A 22403-nucleotide genomic window follows, 5' to 3' on the forward strand; every position below is an offset into this window, starting at 1 on the left:
GTTTTTGTGCTCTTTGAAACAAGCAGTGCTTACGCTGTTTCTAAAGAAAACAAATTTGGATGTTTCAGATGTAAGAATTACCACCTTGTGGCAACCCTCCTATTTTTAGGGAAAATTATTGAAAAGGCATTAGCATAAGAATCAATCTGTATTTTGTCCATATTATAACACTGAGATGATGCTATTAGAGCTCCACAGTTTTGGCCTGTCCATGGTGTTCAAGGGAAGGACTGTGTGATTGTCCTGTTGGATTTCAAATCAGCATTTAACACCTCCGACATTTTATTGTTGATGCAATGGTTAAGTGAAATTGAAGTGGGCTGTGAGGTCCTGAAGTGGTTTGGTTCATTTCTTATTGAAAGAACATTCATAGTTCAAACGACAGAAATTTTTTTTTCCAGAATGAGGCTGATTTTCTTGGAGATACCTCAAGGATCTATTTTATAGTCCATGTTATTCAATATTTACTTGGCACCATTGGCAGATACAGTATTATTGAAGCTTATGGCTTTCACTTTCATATCACTGCAGATGACATCCCACTTGTGGCAGTGGCAGATAGAGATTTACAGGATGTGGTTATTCAATTTTTATAATTGTTTGGATAGAACTTCAGGCTCTTAAAACAAAATTAAACCTACATGCAAGTCTTTGTGGCTATCTTGTCTAAAGAGAGATCTATCATATTCAATTGATGTAGTGGAGGTTCCAATTAGTAATAAATATTGGACTCAGAATTATCTTTTAATGGCCTGATTTCAGCAGTGGTGAAGCTTCCATTTTGTGAGCTATAATTATTGCATTACTTGTGACTTTATTTGCCTTGTCAGGATCTTTGGTCAGTTGCCTATTCCCTAATAGCATCTTGGTTGGATTATTGTAATTCTTTATATTATAGTGGAACTTAGATATCAGGCAGTCCCTGAGTTACAGACACCTGACTCAGGTACGACTCATATTTAAGAACGCAGTCATGGCTTCACTGAGCAGTATTTCCAGTCTCCTACACTTCTCCTGCAGCAGATTCAGGAATGATGCATGGCCACATTAAGAACAGTGTGTGGTTGCGCATGCTGTACCTTAGAGGGAACACTGGTAGGACAGTTGGCCCTTTTGTCATCTGGGAGCAGCAAGAATCTTAAAATCTACAAGTTCTGAGTTACATACAAATCTTTCTTTGAGGCCGCTGCACATTGCGCCGCTGGCTTCATTGTTGTATTGGTGCATACAACAATGAAGCCAGCGGCGCAATGTACAGCGGCCTCAAAGAAAACGAACAGAATGCTGGGCATTATCAAAAAAAGGTATCAATACCAGAACAAAGGAGGTTATCCTGCCATTGTATCGAGCAATGGTGCGACCACATCTGGAATACTGTGTCCAATACTGGTCACCATACCTTAAGAAAGACATGGTGATACTTGAGAGGGTCCAGAGGAGAACAACTAGGATGATAAAAGGAATGGAGAACCTTTCATATGCCGAAAGGTTAGACAAACTGGGGCTCTTTACCCTGGAAAAGCGGAGACTGAGAGGAGACATGATACAGACGTATAAAATCATGAAAGGCATAGAGAAGGTGGAGAGGGACAGATTCTTCAGACTAGCGGGGACAACAAAAACAAGAGGTCATTCAGAAAAACTGAGAGGGGACAGATTCAAAACGAATGCAAGGAAGTTTTTCTTCACTCAGAGGGTGGTGGACCTGGAACACGCTTCCAAATGAGGTAATAGGACAGAGTACAATACTGGGTTTCAAAAAGGGACTGGATGACTTCCTGGAAGCGAAGGGGATTGCAGGGAATAGATAGAAGGTTACTCTACAGGACATAAGCGAAAAGCGTATGAGAGTTTTAAGGTAGGAGCACTATCAGGTCCTGGACATGAGGGGCCGCTGCGTGAGCGGACTGCCGGGCATGATGGACCTCCGGTCTGACCCGACAGAGGCAATTCTTATGTTCTTAACTTAAGAACAGCTTTAAAAACGTAACTCTTTCTTAACCTGGAGATTGCCTATACTGTATCTATTTGATTAGTATAGGACAGCAAAAAGGCTGCCCTCATAAAGTTTTGAAGGAGTATCCCACACAAGAAACAACACACATATCAACCAACACAGAACAATCAAACAGTCAGGCAAACCCCTCTCAAGCTCCCCATTCATACAGTTGTCCCCCCCCACCCTCGCCGGAGAACCAGAGGCAACTGCAGAAATACCCTCCAAAGAGCCAGATAAGCCAGCACCTCAGGGTTAGAGGAACGTTTAAGATAGCAAAGTTCGAAACGTGCCAGCTCAATCATCTGAGTGAGCCAACTGTCTAATGGAATAGGCCCCGCCTGAACCCAATATTGTAAGACCATACGTTATGAGGCTACCAGGAGAGGCGGGCAGTTTTTATTCTTAGCCAGTTTTGTGTTTTATTGGAATATCTTGCACTTTTGTTGCTGATTGTTCTGCCTCTGTACTACTTGCCAGTGTTTGCAATTTTACTGTGTCATTCTGGACCCATGCTTGTTTCTCTTGTGGTCTCGTTAATAAAAATGATGTTCAAAAAAAAAAAAAAAGGCTGCCCTAAGTTAAAAGGGTAACTGAACATCGGGCAACTCCTGGCAGGCTGCCACATACTCAGATATTAAGTGCCGATAATCAGGAAAGAGCCGATACTGAATATCCAGGTCTAATTCAGCTGGTGGCAGCCATTTTTATTTTAACTTCTCTTTATTCAGTACAATCAAAGGTGAAATGCAGACTGCTCTCAATTGAATATTGCTCCCTACATGTTCTGCAGAACACAATAGCTAACACTTTGACTTATTCAAGTTTGGGCTCTTGCTTCATCATTATTGACAGCCTTGCATGGGCTTCTGGTGAGGAAAAGTTCAAATTGTTTTTATTTTGTTTTTAAGTTACATGAGGGAACTGCTTATAGACTATGTCCCAATTGGGCTATTTGGGATTGCCGCCACTAATATAATGAAGTTACAATATACACAAAAAAACACTTTTATATATCATGGGCCATCTTTACAGTGGTCATTACTAGTGTCCTTCAGGTTTAATTACATTTCTTTGAGAAGGAAATTGAAGAAATATTTTGGTTTGTTGTTTTTTTTTTATGGTGTAATGTGTTCTACATTTGTGGGGAAGGGTGAGGGGGTGTTTTTGTTTTTATAAAAGTGAGGTATGCTTTTATTTTGTGGTTGAAGAGGGAGGGAGTGGTAATTGGATTCGTTATTGTTGTATGTACCGTAATATAAGGTTCTATTATTATTTGCTTCGAGATTCCCTGGGGGAATCATAAACAGAGTATCACATTAAATAATAAACTACACCATGTTACATTTCTTACAACCTGGGACCTTCTGTGCTTTTACTAAGCTTTTTTGGATTCTGTTACTGTTTCTGCTTCTACCATCTCCACTAAGGAGCCAGCTGAAAAGAATGAGCAAAATGAGTTTCTGCGATCCTTTCTGATCTTGCTATATGCATCACAACAACAAAATTTCTCCTGGGCTAAAATCTGTCAAGCTCGGCAGCACTTCAATAAAGTGCATTAGGGGTTGCACATGGCTTAGCTTGAGTTATGAACACCATTGGTTGTGCTACCTCGGGTGGCCTCTGTTAAAATGAGTGTTGCATTGGTTAGAGCTACACCCTCAGCACCCTGCGTTTGTGGGTTCAAATCCCATGCTGCTCCTTGTGACCCTGGGCAAATCACTTAACCCCTCTTCTATGAAACTATGCTAGCAGTTTCTAGCACGGGGAGCCGCGCTGCTCCCAACACTCATAGGAACTCCATTTTGAAGAAGAGGGGGGTTAATCCCCCCACTGCACCAGGTACAGTGTGAGCCCACTGGGACAGATAGGGGAAATGGTTGAGTACCTGAATATAAACCACTTAGGCTATAAGTGGTATATAAATAGTAAAAATAAAATAAAAATAAGTTTTGTGCACAAGCTACGAGGGTCATTTAATAAATAATGCACACTATATATATTTTTTTTATTACATGGGGTTTTTCTTCAAGTATTTCTTTACAATCCTTCAATATAGTCTCCCTGCTTTGCAATGACCAAGTCCCAACATCCGGGAAGCTTCATTATTGCATCCAAGACACCATTTTAGTTCAGTTGCCAAATGGCTCAGGCACTGGCGGAAGAAAGCTCTTCAAGAGATGCGAAACGATGTCCACGCATAGGTTGTTTCTTTGGAAAAGGGTCGAAGTCTGGTGGACTCGTGTCTGGACTGTAGGGAGCATGAGGTGACACCTCCCAGCCGTATTCGTGTAGTTTTTCAATGATGACATTCCCTATGTGTGGGTGAGCGTTGTCCTGAAGAATGAGTGGCCCAGCCAAGAGCAACTGAGGTCGGGTTTTGTGCATTTTTTGCAAAAAATCACAATACACTGCTGTGACACTTCTTCCACATGGAACTTTGTCTGCGATGATGATGCCTTCAAGATCATAAGCAAAAATCACCATTTGTTTGACTTTTGATTGAGCTCGTCGAAATTTTTTTGGCCATGGGGAAGATGGAGCTCTCCACTCGTCATTGAAAGACTGCGCAAATACGGCTGGGAGTTGTTACCTCATGCTCCCTCCAATCCAGACATGAGTCCACCAGACTTTGACCTTTTTCCAAAGTTGATACAACCTATGCGTTGACATCGTTTTGCATCTCTGGAAGAGCTTTCTTCCGCCGGTACCCGAGCCATTTAGCAACTGAACATAAACAGTGTCTTGGATGGAATAATGAAGATTCCCGGACATTGGGACTCGCCATTGCAAAGCAGGATTGAAGGATTGTAAAGAAATACTTGAAAAAGAATAAAAATAAAACATGTAATGACCCTCGTGACCTGGTGCAAAGATTCACAGTGACATTATCCCAAAGCTCATTTAAATCCCAAGGCAATAAAGTATTCACTGTTAAAGGCAGATGCAGAAAACCTGAAGGTTGAGTGCAGGGTTTTCGAACACTGGGGCTTTGGGCAAAGTCTGAAGAGGTGAAATAGGTGTGGATTTCGTGCCTGTTTCTTCTCTTTACTGAAGGCATAAAAGAACAGCACTTTTTTATGGCTTTCTTGAAGGGGGTGGGTAAAACATAGTGGCAGGGATGAAGAGATGAGGAGGATGTGTGCTGTAGTGTTGCGAAATACACAGAATATTGTTTATGCACAGAGTTGCATGTCAGCACATGTTTCCAAGTTTTCAAAGTTTATTAAAATGTACTACTCGCGCCTTGGGGAAACCTTCAGTGTGGCTTACCCTCTAAAATACATACAATGGGTACAATAAAATCATAATTAAACATAACGACACCGCACGGAGGTCACGACATAATATAATAGAAATGAAAAAGAGGAGAAAGCATTAGGGAGGTTCCATTTTACTTGATACCCTCAGCGCTGTACGTTGAAAAGGGAATTAGTATGCGTACAATATAATTGCTGTTAGCACAGCGGTGTGCACAAGCATCTTGCATGCTCTTCCATCTTAGTACAAAATTTATGTACACATCTTATTTGCATACTATTTGGTTATTGCATTGGTGAGCAAATATGTTTCTTTATGCTTGCACTGCCTGAAAAGCTTCGCTTAACACAAGACTATCTTTACTTCAAGACATAGGTGAAGTAACTAACTTGCTAGTCACACGCCCAAGGAGTGATGCCAGCCGCACATATTTTAGCAGGACTTTTTATCCACTCCCTACCCTAGCTGAGATAATATTCAAGCACCTTTCCTCCCTTCCGTGCAGCTTTCTTCAAATTAGACCCCTTATTTTCTTACGCCTGTTTCTCTGTCTTATCTATTTATATGTTCCATCTTTGCTCACACCCTATACTGTCTACTAAGATATTTTATCACATAAGGGTCCTTTTATTAAGGCGTGCTAACCAATTTAGCACACACTAAAGATTTGCACGCACTAAACACTAAAGCGTCTGTTATATTCTATGGGTGCCTTGGCGTTTGGCGTGCACTAAATCAGTTAGCGCATCTTAATATAAGGACCCCCATATCGTGTTGACATTGTGTAATGTAGAAAAGATAAACACAGGAGAACCAAATCCATAAACTCAAAGTCGCAAAATAAAGAGTGGAAATGTCCTAATAAAATTGGTGAACACTATTTATTACATGACAGTCCTTTAGTCATCAAATATGTGGTTCAAACTCAAAGACTCGACATGTACATGTTTCGGCCTCAACTGGCCTGCCTCAGGAGTCTTATGGGTGAACAAACACCCAGAACTACACAAATTTCCAATGTAATGATAAATATATTGATTCATTAGGACCTAATATCCATGGATAAGTTTTAATTTCAGCATGTATTAGGTCCTACAGCTGAATGCTCCTCCAGGATGCCTCTTTCAACAAGCCCTCTCCCTCCCACTTCCCAAAGTGAACCCTTAACTACGTTCCCCATGTCTACTAAGTGTTAAATCCTATCTCAAAGACACCACTCATTTTTTTTGCATATCTTGTGCTCCCTAGATAAAACTATAGCCGATTCTAGCTTTTTAGTCGTGTTGGACATGAGCTCGTTGTACACTAATAATGCACAGTCTGAGGCCTTGGTGGGCATTGTTTGGTGTTGTTCTCAGCCTTATTTGATTCCTACCCAATTTTTGGTTAAATAAAGTCGCCATGACTCAGAATTGCCTATTTCTTCCAATATATCTTGAGTATTGTCATGGGTACGTTGTTTGCACTCATGGTGGTCAATCTTTACATGGCTATGTTTGAAGAAAAGTGGATATACTCGCATTTCTCACTTTTATTTTTGCCCTTGTTAAAAGTTGGGTATGTTATATTGATGAACAAAATGATAGACTGGTAAAACTTAAGGTTTAAGATACCAAAAGTATTTGTGTACTCTCAGATACCCGTCTCTTAGATCATCAAAGTTCTCACTAAGGTTGTTTATACGGGTTCAGATATCAATCATTGAGTACCAAAAATGCAAATAATACTATAAAGTGCTATAAAGTGCTGAGTGAAATCAAAAATATATAAAGATAAGTATAAAGGTGAGTATATTGCACTTATCTTAATGCACCCGATATTCCCTACGGGACCCGTTTCACCCGATATGGGCTTCTTCAGGGGTCATGTGTAAAAAACGTACAGACTGATTACCACTAGAGGATGAAGATGAAGAAAAGGACGAGATATCAGAGCTCCCTGCTCCCTGATTAGTTGTTCCTTCTGCTTCAATGTTATTCATCCAGGGATAAATTCTATGATGGATGTAATCATTTTCATCGCGTTTAAATTTGCGAAGTTTGCCTTTCTTCAAATTTTCTCTGACCCGAGACAACACTAGTAAGTTTTTATCTTTCATGCATTGATGTATATTTTAACATTGTAGGCACGTTTACACGTTTTATTCTTAATGGTTTAAGATATTCTTAACGGTTTAAGAAATTCCTAATATAATTCTACATGTATGTATTTATTTTTAGATACTTGACCCCTGAAGAAGCCCATATCGGGTGAAACGGGTCCCGTAGGGAATATCGGGTGCATTAAGATAAGTGCAATATACTCACCTTTATACTTATCTTTATATATTTTTGATTTCACTCAGCACTTTATAGCACTTTATAGTATTATTTGCATTTTTGGTACTCAATGATTGATATCTGAACCCGTATAAACAACCTTAGTGAGAACTTTGATGATCTAAGAGACGGGTATCTGAGAGTACACAAATACTTTTGGTATCTTAAACCTTAAGTTTTACCAGTCTATCATTTTGTTCATCTGCGGATTATTTAGACTTGGTACATTGCCTTATATGTTATATTGATGACATCTGTTTATGCTGGCAGGATAGAAAAGAAAGGTTATTGTAATTTTGGGATTATCTATACAGCTGTCATTCCACGATTAAATCTGAAACGACATATCATCAAGGGATTACCGTATGCTTTTGGACGTGTGAATAGAAAAGAGACGGAGTGAATTTTTCACCAGATTTTTTTCCAAAGCAACTGATAGGAATATGCTGTTGCATTTTTCCCGGTATGCATCCTGAACATACCTGGTTGACTGTACCGTTTTCTTAAATATTGAGATATAGGAGAATATGTGCTTCAGATATGGAATTCAAAGAAAAACTGTTTGATAGAGGTTATCCATCTGGGGTTGTGAAAAGAGCTTTTTATAATCCCCATGATGAATTATTAACTTATAAGTGCAAACAATGATGCCATCTGTTTATAACTAAATATACTTTACTCGATTGATTGAGCTGAAGAAAATAGTTCAGAGACATTTGCTAGTATTACAAATTTACCCTTGTCATGCTAATGCAAAATTTTTGTTTTCTTTTGAGAGGAATTGTAATAGGTTGAGTCAAAATGATATGTGGTCTGTTAAACATACAGATCCTACTGGAGTCCTGGGACATTGTAAATGTGTTACTCATATAGAGAAAAATACCACTTAACATTGTAAAATCTCGCAAGACTGGTGCTCAATGAATCAAGTTTTCAAAGATCTGGAAGTTTGTCCAATATATATATTAGACTACATGGGTACTGTATCAGATATATAACCCCTATAGATAAACATGTGGCATCTCACATTTTTTTCCCATTAACTGATGAACTAAACCCGAAGCTTCCATCATGATAGTACACACAGAACACTGGCCACATTTACAATGTAAATATACTTAACCCAAGTGGTCAAAAAATCACTTACTCATATAGAGAAAAATACCACTTAACATGATATATCCACTGTGTAGGAAACTTAGAGGAGGGCCTCAGATTCGGAGCATACGTGTAGTCCTATCACAGACTCAACTGTCAGTGTATTTCTATAGCTCCATGCTCCAGTCATAGGCCCATACCCCAATTAAATTTTTGAAACTTTTTAATAAATAGACCTTAAGTGTAGTGACTAAAATTCAAGACTCTTAAAGGTGAAGTTAAGATATTAAAATTCAGTCCTATTCACAGTGTATCCTTATTTAATAGGCAGCTAAATCACTTATCTCAATCTGCTTTTTCTTTTTTTCTTTATTAAAGGCTTCCACATCAAGTTCTTTTATTTAGCTTAGCCATTAAATAGGCTAAATAAAAGAACTTGACGTGGAAGCCTTTAATAAAGAAAAAAAGAAAAAAAGAAAAAGCAGATTGAGATAAGTGATTTAGCTGCCTATTAAATAAGGATACACTGTGAATAGGACTGAATTTTAATATCTTAACTTCACCTTTAAGAGTCTTGAATTTTAGTCACTACACTTAAGGTCTATTTATTAAAAAGTTTCAAAAATTTAATTGGGGTATGGGCCTATGACTGGAGCATGGAGCTATAGAAATACGCTGACAGTTGAGTCTGTGATAGGACTACACGTATGCTCCGAATCTGAGGCCCTCCTCTAAGTTTCCTACACAGTGGATATATCATGTTAAGTGGTATTTTTCTCTATATGAGTAAGTGATTTTTTGACCACTTGGGTTAAGTATATTTACATTGTAAATGTGGCCAGTGTTCTGTGTGTACTATCATGATGGAAGCTTCGGGTTTAGTTCATCAGTTAATGGGAAAAAAATGTGAGATGCCACATGTTTATCTATAGGGGTTATATATCTGATACAGTACCCATGTAGTCTAATATATATATTGGACAAACTTCCAGATCTTTGAAAACTTGATTCATTGAGCACCAGTCTTGCGAGATTTTACAATATTTAGTGACCCTCGGCGTTACATATTATCCGTTTGTTTCTACTGTATGTTTCACTGCATTTTTTTGTGACACATGTTTTTTCCCTTTTCTACCATGGACCCCTGATGAAGGTTGTCCGAATCACGGACTGTGTTGGGTCCCTTGTTTGGTAAAAAGGTTTTTAAATATATTTTGGTTGTCACAATAAATTTTGCCTGCATCGTTGTACATAACTGCAGTTTTGGTTTATTTGCACCAGTCTTGCATACAGATGGAAAAAAAATGGAAGCACCTATGGTGGCATACTGCAAGCTGAAGTTGCATATATTGGTGCATAAGAACATAAGAAATAGCCTTTCTGGCGCAAACCAATGGCTCATCAAGACCAGTAGCCCGTTCTCACGGTGGCCAATTCAGGTCACTAGTACCTGGCCAAAACCCAAAGAGTAGCAACATTCCATGATACTGATCCAGGGCAATCAGTGGCTTCCTCCATGTCTTTCTCAATAAGAGATTATGGACTTTTCCTCCAGGAACTTGTCCAAACCTTTCTTAAGACCAGCTACGCTATCCAAGTTTCAAGTTTATTAAGTTTTAATATACCGCCCATCGAGACATCTGGCCGGTTTACAATGTTAAAATAGTACCACTCTTACCACAACCTCTGGCAATGCGTTCCAGAGCTTAACTATTCTCTGAGTGAAAAAAAATTTCCTCCTACTGGTTTTCAAAGTATTTCCCTGCAACTTCGAGTGTCCTCCTAGTCTTTGTCATTTTTGACGGAGTGAAAAATTGATCCTCTTGTACCCGTTCTACTCCAGATACAATTTATCCATCCTCAATACAATTTGTCAAAGTTACTATGACAGAAGGAACAATCATGAATCTATTACTTCACTTGAATGGAACCGTATGGATTGAATGTTATCATTTTTGGAATTTTTTTATAGTTTTTTTTCATTGGCTCCCTTTTAAAGAACAGGAAGGTGTTGGATGACGCAGCTGAAGTTTTGAATCTTGGCGTCTCAGTGTGTCCAGTTCAGTTGCGGAAATTGCAGAAGCCATGGAACAGAGTGGATTCCCCTGACGCAACTGCTACTTTTTATTATTTCTACAGTGCTACCAGATGCATGCAGCGCTGTAAATTAAACATGTAAGAGTTGGTCCCTGCTTGAAAGAGCTTACAATGTAATTATGACAGACATAGAAGACAAAGGTGAATTATACATGATACTTAGGTGGAAATTACAAGGGTCTTAAGAGGTGAAAGGGGTAGGGTAATGTGAAGGAATGACAATAGATATGGGTGCTTTAAAAGTTGGCAGGACTTCAAAAAAGTGGGCTTTCAGCCTGGAATTGAAGACTACCAGAGATGAGGCTCAACCCACTGAGTCAGGCACGTTGTTCCAGGCATATGACACAGCAAGGTAGAAGGGATGGAATCAGGAGTTGGCACTAGAGGAGAAGGGTACCAACAAGAAAGACTCACCTGATGAATGGTGTTGCTGTGGCGGATTATAGGGAGAGACAAGAGAGGAGCTGCAGAATGAATGCACTTAAAGGTCAGTAAGAGGAGTTTGAACTGTATAGAGAAACGAACAGGGAGCCAGTGAAGCGAGGGGATTGCGAAGATCTGCAACGTGACATAACCAAGCTCGAGAAATGGGCATCGAGATGGCAAATGAGGTTCAACGTGGATAAGTGTAAAGTGATGCATGTCGGTAACAAAAATCTCATGCACGAATACAAGATGTCCGGGGCGGTACTTGGAGAGACCTCCCAGGAAAGAGACTTGGGTGTTCTAATCGACAAGTCGATGAAGCCGTTCGCGCAAATGCACGGTGGTGGCGAAAAGGGCGAACAGAATGCTAGGAATGATAAAGAAGGGGATCACAAACAGATCGGAGAAGGTTATCATGCCGCTGTACCAAGCCATGGTGCGCCCTCACCTGGAGTACTGCATCCAGCACTGGTCACCGTACTTGAAGAAGGACATTGTACTACTTGAAAGGGTGCAGAGAAAAGCGACTAAAATGGTTAAGGGCCTGGAGAAGTTGCCGTACAGTGAGAGTTTGGAGAAACTGGGCCTCTTCTCCCTTGAAAAGAGGAGACTGAGAAGGGACATGATCGAAACGTTCAAGATACTGAAGAGAATAGACTTAGTAGATAAAGACAGATTGTTCACCCTCTCCAAGGTAGGGAGAACAAGAGGGCACTCTCTAAAGCTGAAAGGGGATAGATTCAGTACAAACGTGAGGAAGTTCTTCTTCACCTAGAGAGTGGTAGAGAAATTGAACGCTCTTCCAGAGTCTGTTATAGGGGAAAACACCCTCCAGGGATTCAAGACAAAGTTTGACAAGTTCCTGCTAAACTGGAACGTACGCAGGTGAGGCTGGATTCATTTAGAGCACTGGTCTTTGACCTGAGGGCTGCCGTGTGAGCAGACCGCTGGTCTGACCCAGCAGCGGCAATTCTTATGTTCTTATGACTTGAGGAGAGGGGTAATGTGAGCATAATGACACTGGCAGAATACAAGGTGTGTAGCAGAATTCTGAACAAATTGACTGGGCTAGAGATGGCGTAGCGGAAGTCCTGTAAGAAGCAAGTTGCTGTAATCCAGGCAAGAGGTGACATGAGCATGGATGAGAGTCTTGGCAGCATGCTCAGAAAGGAAAGGCTGGATTTTAGCAATGTTGCAGAGAAAGAAACACGTTTTGGCGGTCTGTTGGATATGCGAAGAGAAGGAAAGAGATGCGTCAAAGATGACTCTGAAGTTGCGAGCTGATGAGACAGGGAGGATAAGTGCATTATCCACTGAAATAGAGAATGGAGGAAGGGGAGAGGCAGGAGAAGCAACAGAAGCAAAACAGGGATTCCCTGCAGGGTAGTCAAGTTTGTCATCAGTTAATGGCTTATGGATCATTGAGAGAGTGGCCAGATAAGTTTTTGCAACACAGTTATGTCACTGAAATGATCTGAACTGGCAATTGAACTGCTCCTGTTAGACAGAAGTAGTGCCACCATCTGGGACAAGTTTTTTAGTTTTTTGTGCAACTTGATTTTAATGGAGTTTTCTGGCCTGTGATGTAGATGAAGTTAGGTGTAATGTAATGTAATGTAATTTATTTCTTATATACCGCTAAACTCCATTAGGATTCTAAGCGGTTTACATAAAAAACAGACAATAGGGTGCATTAAAATTATAAGTAAAATAGGTTCTTAGATATTCCCTTACTGTCCCAAAGGCTCACAATCTAACTAAAGTACCTAGAAAAATGACAATTAGTAGAGTAATGAAAACATAAAATAGAGATAGATGAGAAAAAATAAGAAAATAAACATTCTAATAAGACTACAATGGTCTAAAGGACTTTGAAAGGTGCTTCAGTCTGCTAATACTAGTTTTTTTCCTGAGATCCTTTTCTCCACTTTTTTTGTTATTGTGCTACAAAACAATTTCCCACTGGGTTGCTCTTCTGTCTGACTATAATATAATCAACACAATAATTTTTGATTTCTGGTTAAATGTTGGATCCATTAATAATAGTCATAGTATGCTTCGTACAATGTCAACACAATACACATTAAAACATGTTAATATGTGCTACTCAAATTGTATGCCATTTGTGAGGAGATGATAGAAGACAAAAAACACAAGGTGGAGGAAAATTACATCCTATTAAACACAGAGGGGCATTTTCAAAATAACAAAATGTCCAAAAAACAGCATAAATCAGCACTTGGACGTTTTTACATTACATTACATTACATTAGTGATTTCTATTCCGCCTGTGCCTTGCGGTTCTAGGCGGATTACAAATTAGAAGAGATCTGGACATTACCGAGAGAATTACATTACATAACACTGATTCATGTACTTTACATGGTGTGGTAGAGGATTATAAATTATAGGATATCTGGATTTTTCCGAAAGAATTTCAAAGTAGAGAATCAAGTAATAACAGTGGAGAATATCAGTATATACTGGTTACAGAAGAAAAAGTTACCTAACAATGAAGGAGGAAGTTTGTTGGTTACTGAAGGAAGATGCTTATTTAGGAATCAGAATATTTTTGGAAGGTAAGGTTCTAGAAGTTGACTAATGTGTTAGAGGGTGAGCTTGTGCGAAGGGGGAGGAGATTAGTAGTGGTGACGTTTTTAAATAGAAATGTTTTGATTTAAATAGAAATGTTTTTCTCACCAAAATGCTCACGTGTCGATTTTCAAAACAGTTAAGTTTTGAAGATTATATTAAAAATCCTTTCTTACACTACAAACACTAAGAAGAATAAGACCCTAGGTCTCAACAGCACTACAAGATGCTAGTGCAGTCAACAATATTGTCACTACTAGACTACTGCAATGCTCTACTCTCTGTGAAATTAATGAAAACAACTCCAAGTGATACAAAACACTACAGCAAAACTCATATACTACAAATCAAGATTTGATCATGCCACACCATCACTTATAGAACCACACTGGTTACTGAAAGAAAACAGAATAGAATTCAAGTTATGCCACATAGCATTTAAAACACTATTTGGTGATGTCCCTAATAGCTTCCCCAAACTTACAGGTCCTTTTACAAAGACGCATTAGCCGTTTTAGTGCACACTAAATGCTAACATGTCCATAGACTTATAATGGGCGCGTTAGCATTTAGTGCATGCTAAAACACATAGCACACCTTAGTAAAAGGAGCCCACAATGAACTATTAGATAGATCTCCAGACCAACATAACTCTAACAACCTGACCCTATCATTCCCAACTCTGAAAGGTATAAAACACAAGACATCTCAGAGCAAATCATTCAACCACCAAACAGCAAAACTGGAACTCACTTCCCATCAAAATTCACACAACCACAATACACAAACTGTTTCAAAAAAAATCTAAAAACACGGCTTTTTAAGAAATCTCTACCAGGGTTCCAAGGAGACTTAGATTAATAATACAAGTCACCCAAAACAAGCTGCTATGTACGATATATTACCTCAGACTGTACTGTATATATAATTTAGTAACAATTTGATAACTTTATGTAGCATATACAATTCTTTGCAACACATTTAACGCTATACACAATTCTACATAATAATAGAAGGGTGGTTTGAAAAGTTCAGTAAAAAATCCATTTTAAACAAACATTTTTTAAAATTTGACAAAACCATGGGCTCCTTTTATTAAGCTGTGCTAGCGGTTTTAGCGCGCGCTAGACGCTAACGCCTCTACTGAGCTGGCGTTAGTTTTTCAGCGTAGCGCAGGGGTTAGCACACGCTAAAAACACAGCTTAGTAAAAGGAGCCCCATATTTTTTCTGATGAATGGAAAAATTGAAAACTCACTGGACTAAGGGTCCCTTTTATCAAGGCGCAGTAGGGGTTTAACGCGCAGAATACCGCATGTTAAACCGCCTGCCGCGCTAGTCACTAATGCTTCCATTGATGAGGCGTTAGTTTTTTGGCTTGCTGCAGGGGTTAGTGCGTGATGAAATGTCCGACATGCTAACCCCCGTAGCGCACCTTGATAAAAAGGAGCCCTAAGTGTATAGCTCTCAATGGAGACTATGTTGAGAAATATAACTGATTTTAAAATACAGTATATATATTTGTTGAACTTGATTTTTTACCGAACTTTTCAAGCCACCCTCGTATGTTGCCTGTAACCCACCTAGAACTCTAATTAATAAGAGTTCAGTGGGCTATAAGATTGCACATAACATGAACAGATTGGAAGAGATTAAGGAATTGAGAAAAAAGCTTCAGAGCTTACAAGGGCACTTTTATGGCATTATAGTGTTCACTTGTTCCGCCATTAGCATATAAAACCTCCATCTTATCTCTAAATCTAATCTTTAATCAACATTACACAAATTTTGATGATCAATGAATGATGCAACTTTCTATTCAAAGCAAGGAACTTAGCTGCTCTTAACCACTCCTGTTGGCCCTTCTGACATTGGCCAGTGTTTCGCAGAGTTTTACTACTGCATCAGGGACTATAAAGTGGACCATTTTATGGGGTTTTAGAAGTTCAGCCTTGCCTTTTTGATAATGAGGCCTAAAGTTTTGTAAATAGGGACCTTGTTTTTCTAAAAACTTCCATTTAATGGTATGATGAGATTTAGGGATGTCATATGTTTTTTTGCTACATTTCTCAATTATATCTTATGCAAATGTTCCATCATGTCCTCCTTAGTTGTGTAATGGGCATATGCCTCTAAATATTCTTTTTTCCTTTTATCCTCCTGTTCTGTAGTAATCACAGAACTTAACTGTGGTCTACAGTAATCACAGACCTTAACTGTGGACTTTGGATTTTGCGATGATGATGTGGGTTTTTTTTTCTAATTGCATCATTTGGTGTGAGATTGTCCCCCACCCACCATATCTTTTTTCTTGTTTAATTTGTATTGTGAACCTTTTCTCTCAATTCTTATCTTGAGAAATATGTATACAGTAGATATATAAATACATTTCTTTTAAGTGAGACCTTCATGTGTCTAAGTGGTGATAACCCTGTCCCCTCCAATAATAGATAACCTGAAATTAGTTAGCAGGAGATGATGTCAGAGAATGTGCCACTGATAGAAAAAAAAAAGTGCAATGGCCACAGAGAAAACTGGAAGAGAAAATCAGAAGTAATATTTACTGTACAACCTTGATTTGTAGAGGCAAACACAACATTAAGCCTCATAGAGTCAGTACAGAATATCTTGGGCTTCTGTAGAAATGTACAAGTCAGCTGAGGGGTTGAAGACTGCTCTAGATATGCAGATACTTAGCAACCTTGAGTTGGGGGTGTTCTGAAATTTATTATAGATTGATGGGGCTGTGTTTGAACTCTTGCGCTCTCTCTCTTCCAGTCCATTCACATCTTTCATCTCAGAAGCACCCCATCTTGCTTGATCATCCTTCCTTCCTAGGGTGACCCCAGTAGTACTCTGTCCTCTGTTTCTAAGACAGAGCCTGGCACTCTCCCCCTTCCCTCAGAACCAAAACTAGAACTCTCCTCTTGGCTAGGAGCAGGTACACAGAGCTGATGAAAGGAATCTGGCTTAGCAGAGAAGAGCCTTCTGCTACCTGCTCCAGTGTCTCCCTTCCAATCCAATGTGAAGGAAATAGGAGGGGATGAGAGGAGGCTGAGGCTGAAATTCTGCTTCCAAATCCAGCCCCTTCCCTCCTGTGGTGCCTCCTTGTCTGTTATCTTGAAGAGGAGAGGAAAGAGAGTGAACCTGGCGCAAACACAGCAGAGAGAGAAGTTACACAGCTTTCTAATCCAATCCTACCCCTCATGTTGTTTCTCTCCTCCCCCACCCCTCATTATTCTGTAGAGAAGAGGAGACAGGGCCAGCTTCCAAAGCCTCCCAGGTTTCTCCAGATTTTGTTGAATTCCTCAAGCTAGATCCAGAGCGTTCTCAGGTATGAATATGCCCAATACGTCCAGTAAGTTATGAAGAATTCAGTAGAGGTCCCCTCCCTTTGATAATTCTTTACAGCTAACAATAACAAAAAGTGCCCGCAGCAACAGGTCTAAAGACAGCTCTGAAGTCAGCACTAAAGTATGCCTAATCTTTCCCAGCCAGACAAAAGTCATGTCTGGCAAACAGAACAAAAGGCTACAAGGCCTGATTGACCTGCTGCACCAAATGAAAGAGGGGGGGAAGGGAGAAGGAGAGAGAGAAGGAGAAAGAAAGAGAGGAGGACAGAGGGAGAAAGGAAGTGGGAGAGAAAGAAAGAGAAAGGGAGAGGATCAATGGAATGTTACACAGTGAATAAACTCTGTAGGATACGTAATTTAGGGTGAGAGCAATTAGTTCACACCCATGCTCATGAACATAGGCTGAAAAATCATGACTACCACAAACCTCCAATTATGCATAAATGCCTAACTTTTGCCTGGGGTTTATGATCAGGACAGATATCACAGTTTTCCAGACTGCCACTGGATTTATTAGCTAAACTCTGCATTAGATGAAGTATAAAATTTCCTAGGCAGAGACTCAGCAGGTACATCTCAGCTTGGCACTCGGGAAAATCTTCACGAACAATCCTGAAATGATACAACAGCTGTAGACATTCAACAGCAAGACTTTTCTGTCTTTTCTCACTGTGACCTGGTGCTGTCTCCTCATTCTTCTACCCCAGCCTTGTTATTGACCTCCCCTCTCGAGACTATGACGGGAACTCCCCTCAGCCATTTGCTATGAGTGATCTTCACGGGGCAGGAGCGTAGGAATATCGCTCCTGCCCCGAAAGCTCGCTAGACCACCAGGTAAGGTCTGGGATGCCGAGAGGGAGGTGGGGAAGGTCTGGATTGCATCTTTATTAAAAAAAAAAAAAAAAATCGTGAATTACCGAATCCGCGGATACTGAAACTGCAGATTCAGAGGGCTCACCGTATAGCCAAGCCAGGATTAAGGTACAAGCAGACTAAGGATGCACTTAGCCCCAAATAATAAGAACATAAGAATAACTTTACTGGGTCAGACCAATAGTCCATCTAGACCAGTATCTCGTCTTCATGGAGGCCAATCCAGGTCCTGGCAAAAACCCAAATAGTAGCAGCATTCCATGCCACCAATCCAGGGCAAGCAGTGGCTTCCCCCCATGTCTGTATTAATCGGCACCATTAATTGGCATTAATTGGAGTTAATTGAACTTGGGCTCAGAGCTTATCGTTTATTGAAAGCTTCTATACTGCTACTGTTGACTAGGGAGTCAATCCAGAACTGTTTACACGAGCTTCTATAAGGTGTTACAATATAGCAGTGTGCTCTGGCCGATTCCAGGTGTGCCATGAGATGCCGGTGAAGCGCAGGCTGTCTGCTTACAAGATGTGCCTTTCACAGCGAGAGCCACATCCTGCAGTCAGTCAGCCAGCGCCTGCGCTTCTCTTCACCTCTCCTTCTGCTACACCCCATCACCAGACATCTGCGCATGCGTGGACTTCGACGTGATGCTATCGCATCGACGTCTGCGCGTTTCCGTGCGCATTCCAGCCGCCACCAGATTAGTGTGCCATACCCTACAAAGTTTGCGACACACTGCAATATAGCTCGATAGGAACATGGCATAAAGTGGTATGTGCCTGGTGCAAAGCACATAGTTAAAAGTGAACATAAGAGTTGCCGCTGCTGGGTCAGACCAGTGGTCCATCATGCCCAGCAGTCCGCTCACACGGTGGCCCTCTGGTCAAAGACCAGCGCCCTAACTGAGACTAGCCCTACCAGCGTACGCCCTTATTTAGCAGGAACTTGTCTAACTTTGTCTTGAATGCTTGGAGGGTGTTTTCCCCTATAACAGCCTCTGGAAGAGCGTTCCAGATTTCTACCACTCTCTGGGTGAAGGAGAACTTCCTCACGTTGTACGGAATATATCCCCTGCTAACTTTAGAGAGTGCCCTCTTGTTCTCCCTTCCTTAGAGAGAGTGAACAACCTGTCCTTATCTACTAAGTACCTTTTTATGTTCTGTTCCAGTAGGAACTTATCCAACCTTGTCTTGAAACCCTGAAGGGTGTTTTCCCCTATAACACTCCAGAAGAGCATTCCAATTTTCTACCACTCTCTGGGTGAAGAATAACTTCCTTACGTTTGTACGGAATCTATTCCCTTTCAAATTTAGAGAGTGCCCTCTCATTCTCCCTACCTTGGAGAGGGTGAACAACCTGTCTTTATCTACTAAGTCTATCCCCTTCAGTACCTTGAATGTTTCAATCATGTCCCCTCTCAATCTCCTCTGTTCAAGGGAGAAGAGGCCCAGTTTCTCTAATCTTTCGCTGTACAGCAGCTCTTCCAACCCCTTAACTATCTTTGTCGCTCTTCACATTGGCTGCTGATCTCACACAGAATAACATATAAAATTGCGTTACTAACATTTAAAATTCAGAAAACTAATACTCCAATATTCTTATATCGATATTTAATACCATATTCCCCAGCTAGATCCCTTAGATAAGCAGATCAGTATTTGTTGACCATTCCATCATTGAAAATAATTGGCAGGAGAAGAACTACAATTTTCTCTATCTTGGGACCCCAGCTTTGGAATAAACTTCCAATTTTTCTGCGCGCTGAAACCTCCTTAGAAAAATTTAAAAGCAAACTAAAAAGCTATCTTTATAAAGATGCATATGAATCTTAGATCAGATAATCTTTTTTGATTTTCCTATTTACTTCTAGATTAAGCCTTTTTTTAGCATTTTTTCAAACCAAATTTCATAAAAAAAATTTTTAATAACCTTCCTGATGTTGTTCCTTTCCTAAATGTTTTTCTATTTTCGGTTTTTTTTTTCTTTTAAAACAAATGTAGTTTTTCCTGATATTCCTTATGTATCTTTAATTAATTATGAATAGGTTTGTATGTTTATTGTCTCAAATGATTTTATTTGTTCCCCCAAATTTTTATTATTGTTATACGCATTGAAAATACTTGATATTGCATTTAAATCAAAACTACAATAAACTTGAAACTTGAAACTTTCAAGTAGTACCGTGTCCTTCTTCATGTATGGTGACCAGTGCTGTATGCAGTACTCCAGATGAGGGCACACCATGGACATGGTGGACATAGTTAGTGGCAGAAGGAAGGCTTCCGGCTTAACCATGGGACATGCATTGGAGCCACCGCTGCCCGCGGCTTTGTGCAGAGAAACGACTGCGGCTTGAAGGAGGAGGGAGCTGGCCAGAAGAAGGTAAACACACACAGGAGGGAGGCACGTGCTTGGGGCACAGAATGGAGGAAGGGAGGGAGAGAGAGGGTCATGCTGGAACTCGGGAGAGAGGGAGAGGGGCGTGTTGGTACACCGAAGGTAAAACAGGACCCCCTGTACGTAAGTATGAGTCCAATGTTAAGTCAGATGTTCGTAAAACAAGGACTGCCTGTATTTTGCCCTGGTAGGCCAACAGCTGGCCAAAAATAAAAATAAATTTTAAAAATTATGTAGAGGAGGAAGGAGAGACAGGGCCACTGCTGCCCACAGAAGTTTGTCTATTCTCTCCCTTCTGTCCTCCTGTGCCTGTTTTGCTTTGTTGTTTGAACCATACGGAGCACCGTTTGTGGCATTTTAAAATGTATTTACAGTACATTATGATGAAGGGACCTAATGCACCTGTTGCCTAGGCCTCAAAGGGTTAATCCATCCCTGAATTAACAGAAACTCAAACGTTGTGGCCCATATCAGACTTCTGAGAATTTGTGAAATTCTGCTGCACACCACATTGGTGATCTTTGACATGAGGAGAATCATGAGAGCTGCTAAAACCAAGATCATTTGAATCTACCGCCTATAGAAGAGACAACCATTTTTTAAAAAATAGGTCATGATACAATAGATTTATCTGGGCCATGCCAGTTTCTTGTAACCAAACTTGTACAAAATTAGAGAGGTGATGACCTTCCAATCTTATTACCGGTGGTCAAATGGACAACTCATCTTCACCAGAGACACACTATGAGGTTACCACAGATAGTACCATGAGTCATGTTCTTCAGAAATGAGATTGCCAAGCACACTATAACAACAATTTAACAAAAGGTCAGCTCCCAAGAAGACATTAGGAAAAAAAAAAACACAATACATTACCGGATAACCCCAGGAGGAATTTCCTACTTGCTGCTTGGAGTAAAACTGAGTTCGACCGGTGTTATAATTGTCATTCATGCCTTCGTACATTGAACCTGCAAACAAAAGGCATAGCATTAGAAAAGAAAAAGCCAGGGCCAAAATTTATGGAGTCCAAGATAGAAAAGCGAACATGCTGCTTTGGGAATGTCTTCTGTGAAGGCCGTGCAATCGTTGTGAGGTGTGGTTGATCTGGCTTTTTGAGGTCCGGATGATGGTTCATGGCTCGTGAATGATTTTTAGGGGGGGAGGAAGCTTTGTGTGACTAATGTGCTTAATACAAGCCTTTTCAATTTTTTGTTAACGCTGTTGGTCCAGTTTGTTGGCCCTCCTTTTGAGCCTCTAAATCATCTATGGTACGTGTTGGTTCAATTCTATAAAGTGTGACAAAAATTTAGACACCAAGACGTGGTACATTAAGCGCACGTTCCATAATAGAATCCTGGCATCTAGATTCCATTACATAATACTAGCTTAAATTGGCATTTACCTGCGAGCATTAGCCATCCCCATTTATCCCATGTCGAGATAAATGCGCATGCCTAAAGTGTCACTTTAGTATGTAAATGCAAGTTTTTTTTTAATAACCTATGCACTCACATGTTTGACAAGCCCGTGCCCCTCCCATGCATTTCTCTGGTTTATGCCCCCTTGTATGTGCTATATGACTTGTGCACTTATATTATAGAACACTGCCAAGCATAAGCCTAACACTTACACATGCACGGGTCAATGTTCAAAGCAATTTAACCAACCTGAAAATTGTTTGGGGCTAACTAGTCATATTCAGGAGCACTTAACTAGATCGCTTTGCTGAAACTGTCCAGTTAGCGCCCAAAGAGAAACCAGCCATGGTAGCCACATAAATAGGAACTAGAGAATGACATGGGCACAAAATTTTTCTCCGCCCCCCTCACCTTGCCTGGGTCGACTAATGGCTGAGAATGCTGTCCGGTGGCGTCACGAAGGGGGCGGGATAAAGCCAGATCGGGAGGGTGTTCCTTAAAGGACGTTTTCGCTGCTCCCGCCGGCTTCTTTGCTTTTTTTGAACCATAGCAGTGGCGTACCAAGGGTGGGGGTG

At 40.3% G+C, this 22403-nt stretch overlaps 1 protein-coding gene across 2 annotated transcripts in view; it reads right to left on the minus strand.

The window, feature by feature from the left end:
- Positions 1–22403, minus strand: part of PKP1 (plakophilin 1) — a 92451-nt gene that overhangs the window by 52093 nt on the left and 17955 nt on the right. For both annotated transcript variants that reach the window (XM_033919014.1, XM_033919013.1), the window contains exon 2: positions 21284–21378. In XM_033919014.1, the coding sequence (XP_033774905.1) occupies positions 21284–21378 (95 nt within the window). The remainder of the gene's footprint in view (positions 1–21283; positions 21379–22403) is intronic.

This window comes from Geotrypetes seraphini, chromosome 13 (assembly GCF_902459505.1).
Source record: "Geotrypetes seraphini chromosome 13, aGeoSer1.1, whole genome shotgun sequence".
NCBI classification, from domain to species: Eukaryota; Metazoa; Chordata; class Amphibia; order Gymnophiona; family Dermophiidae; genus Geotrypetes; species Geotrypetes seraphini.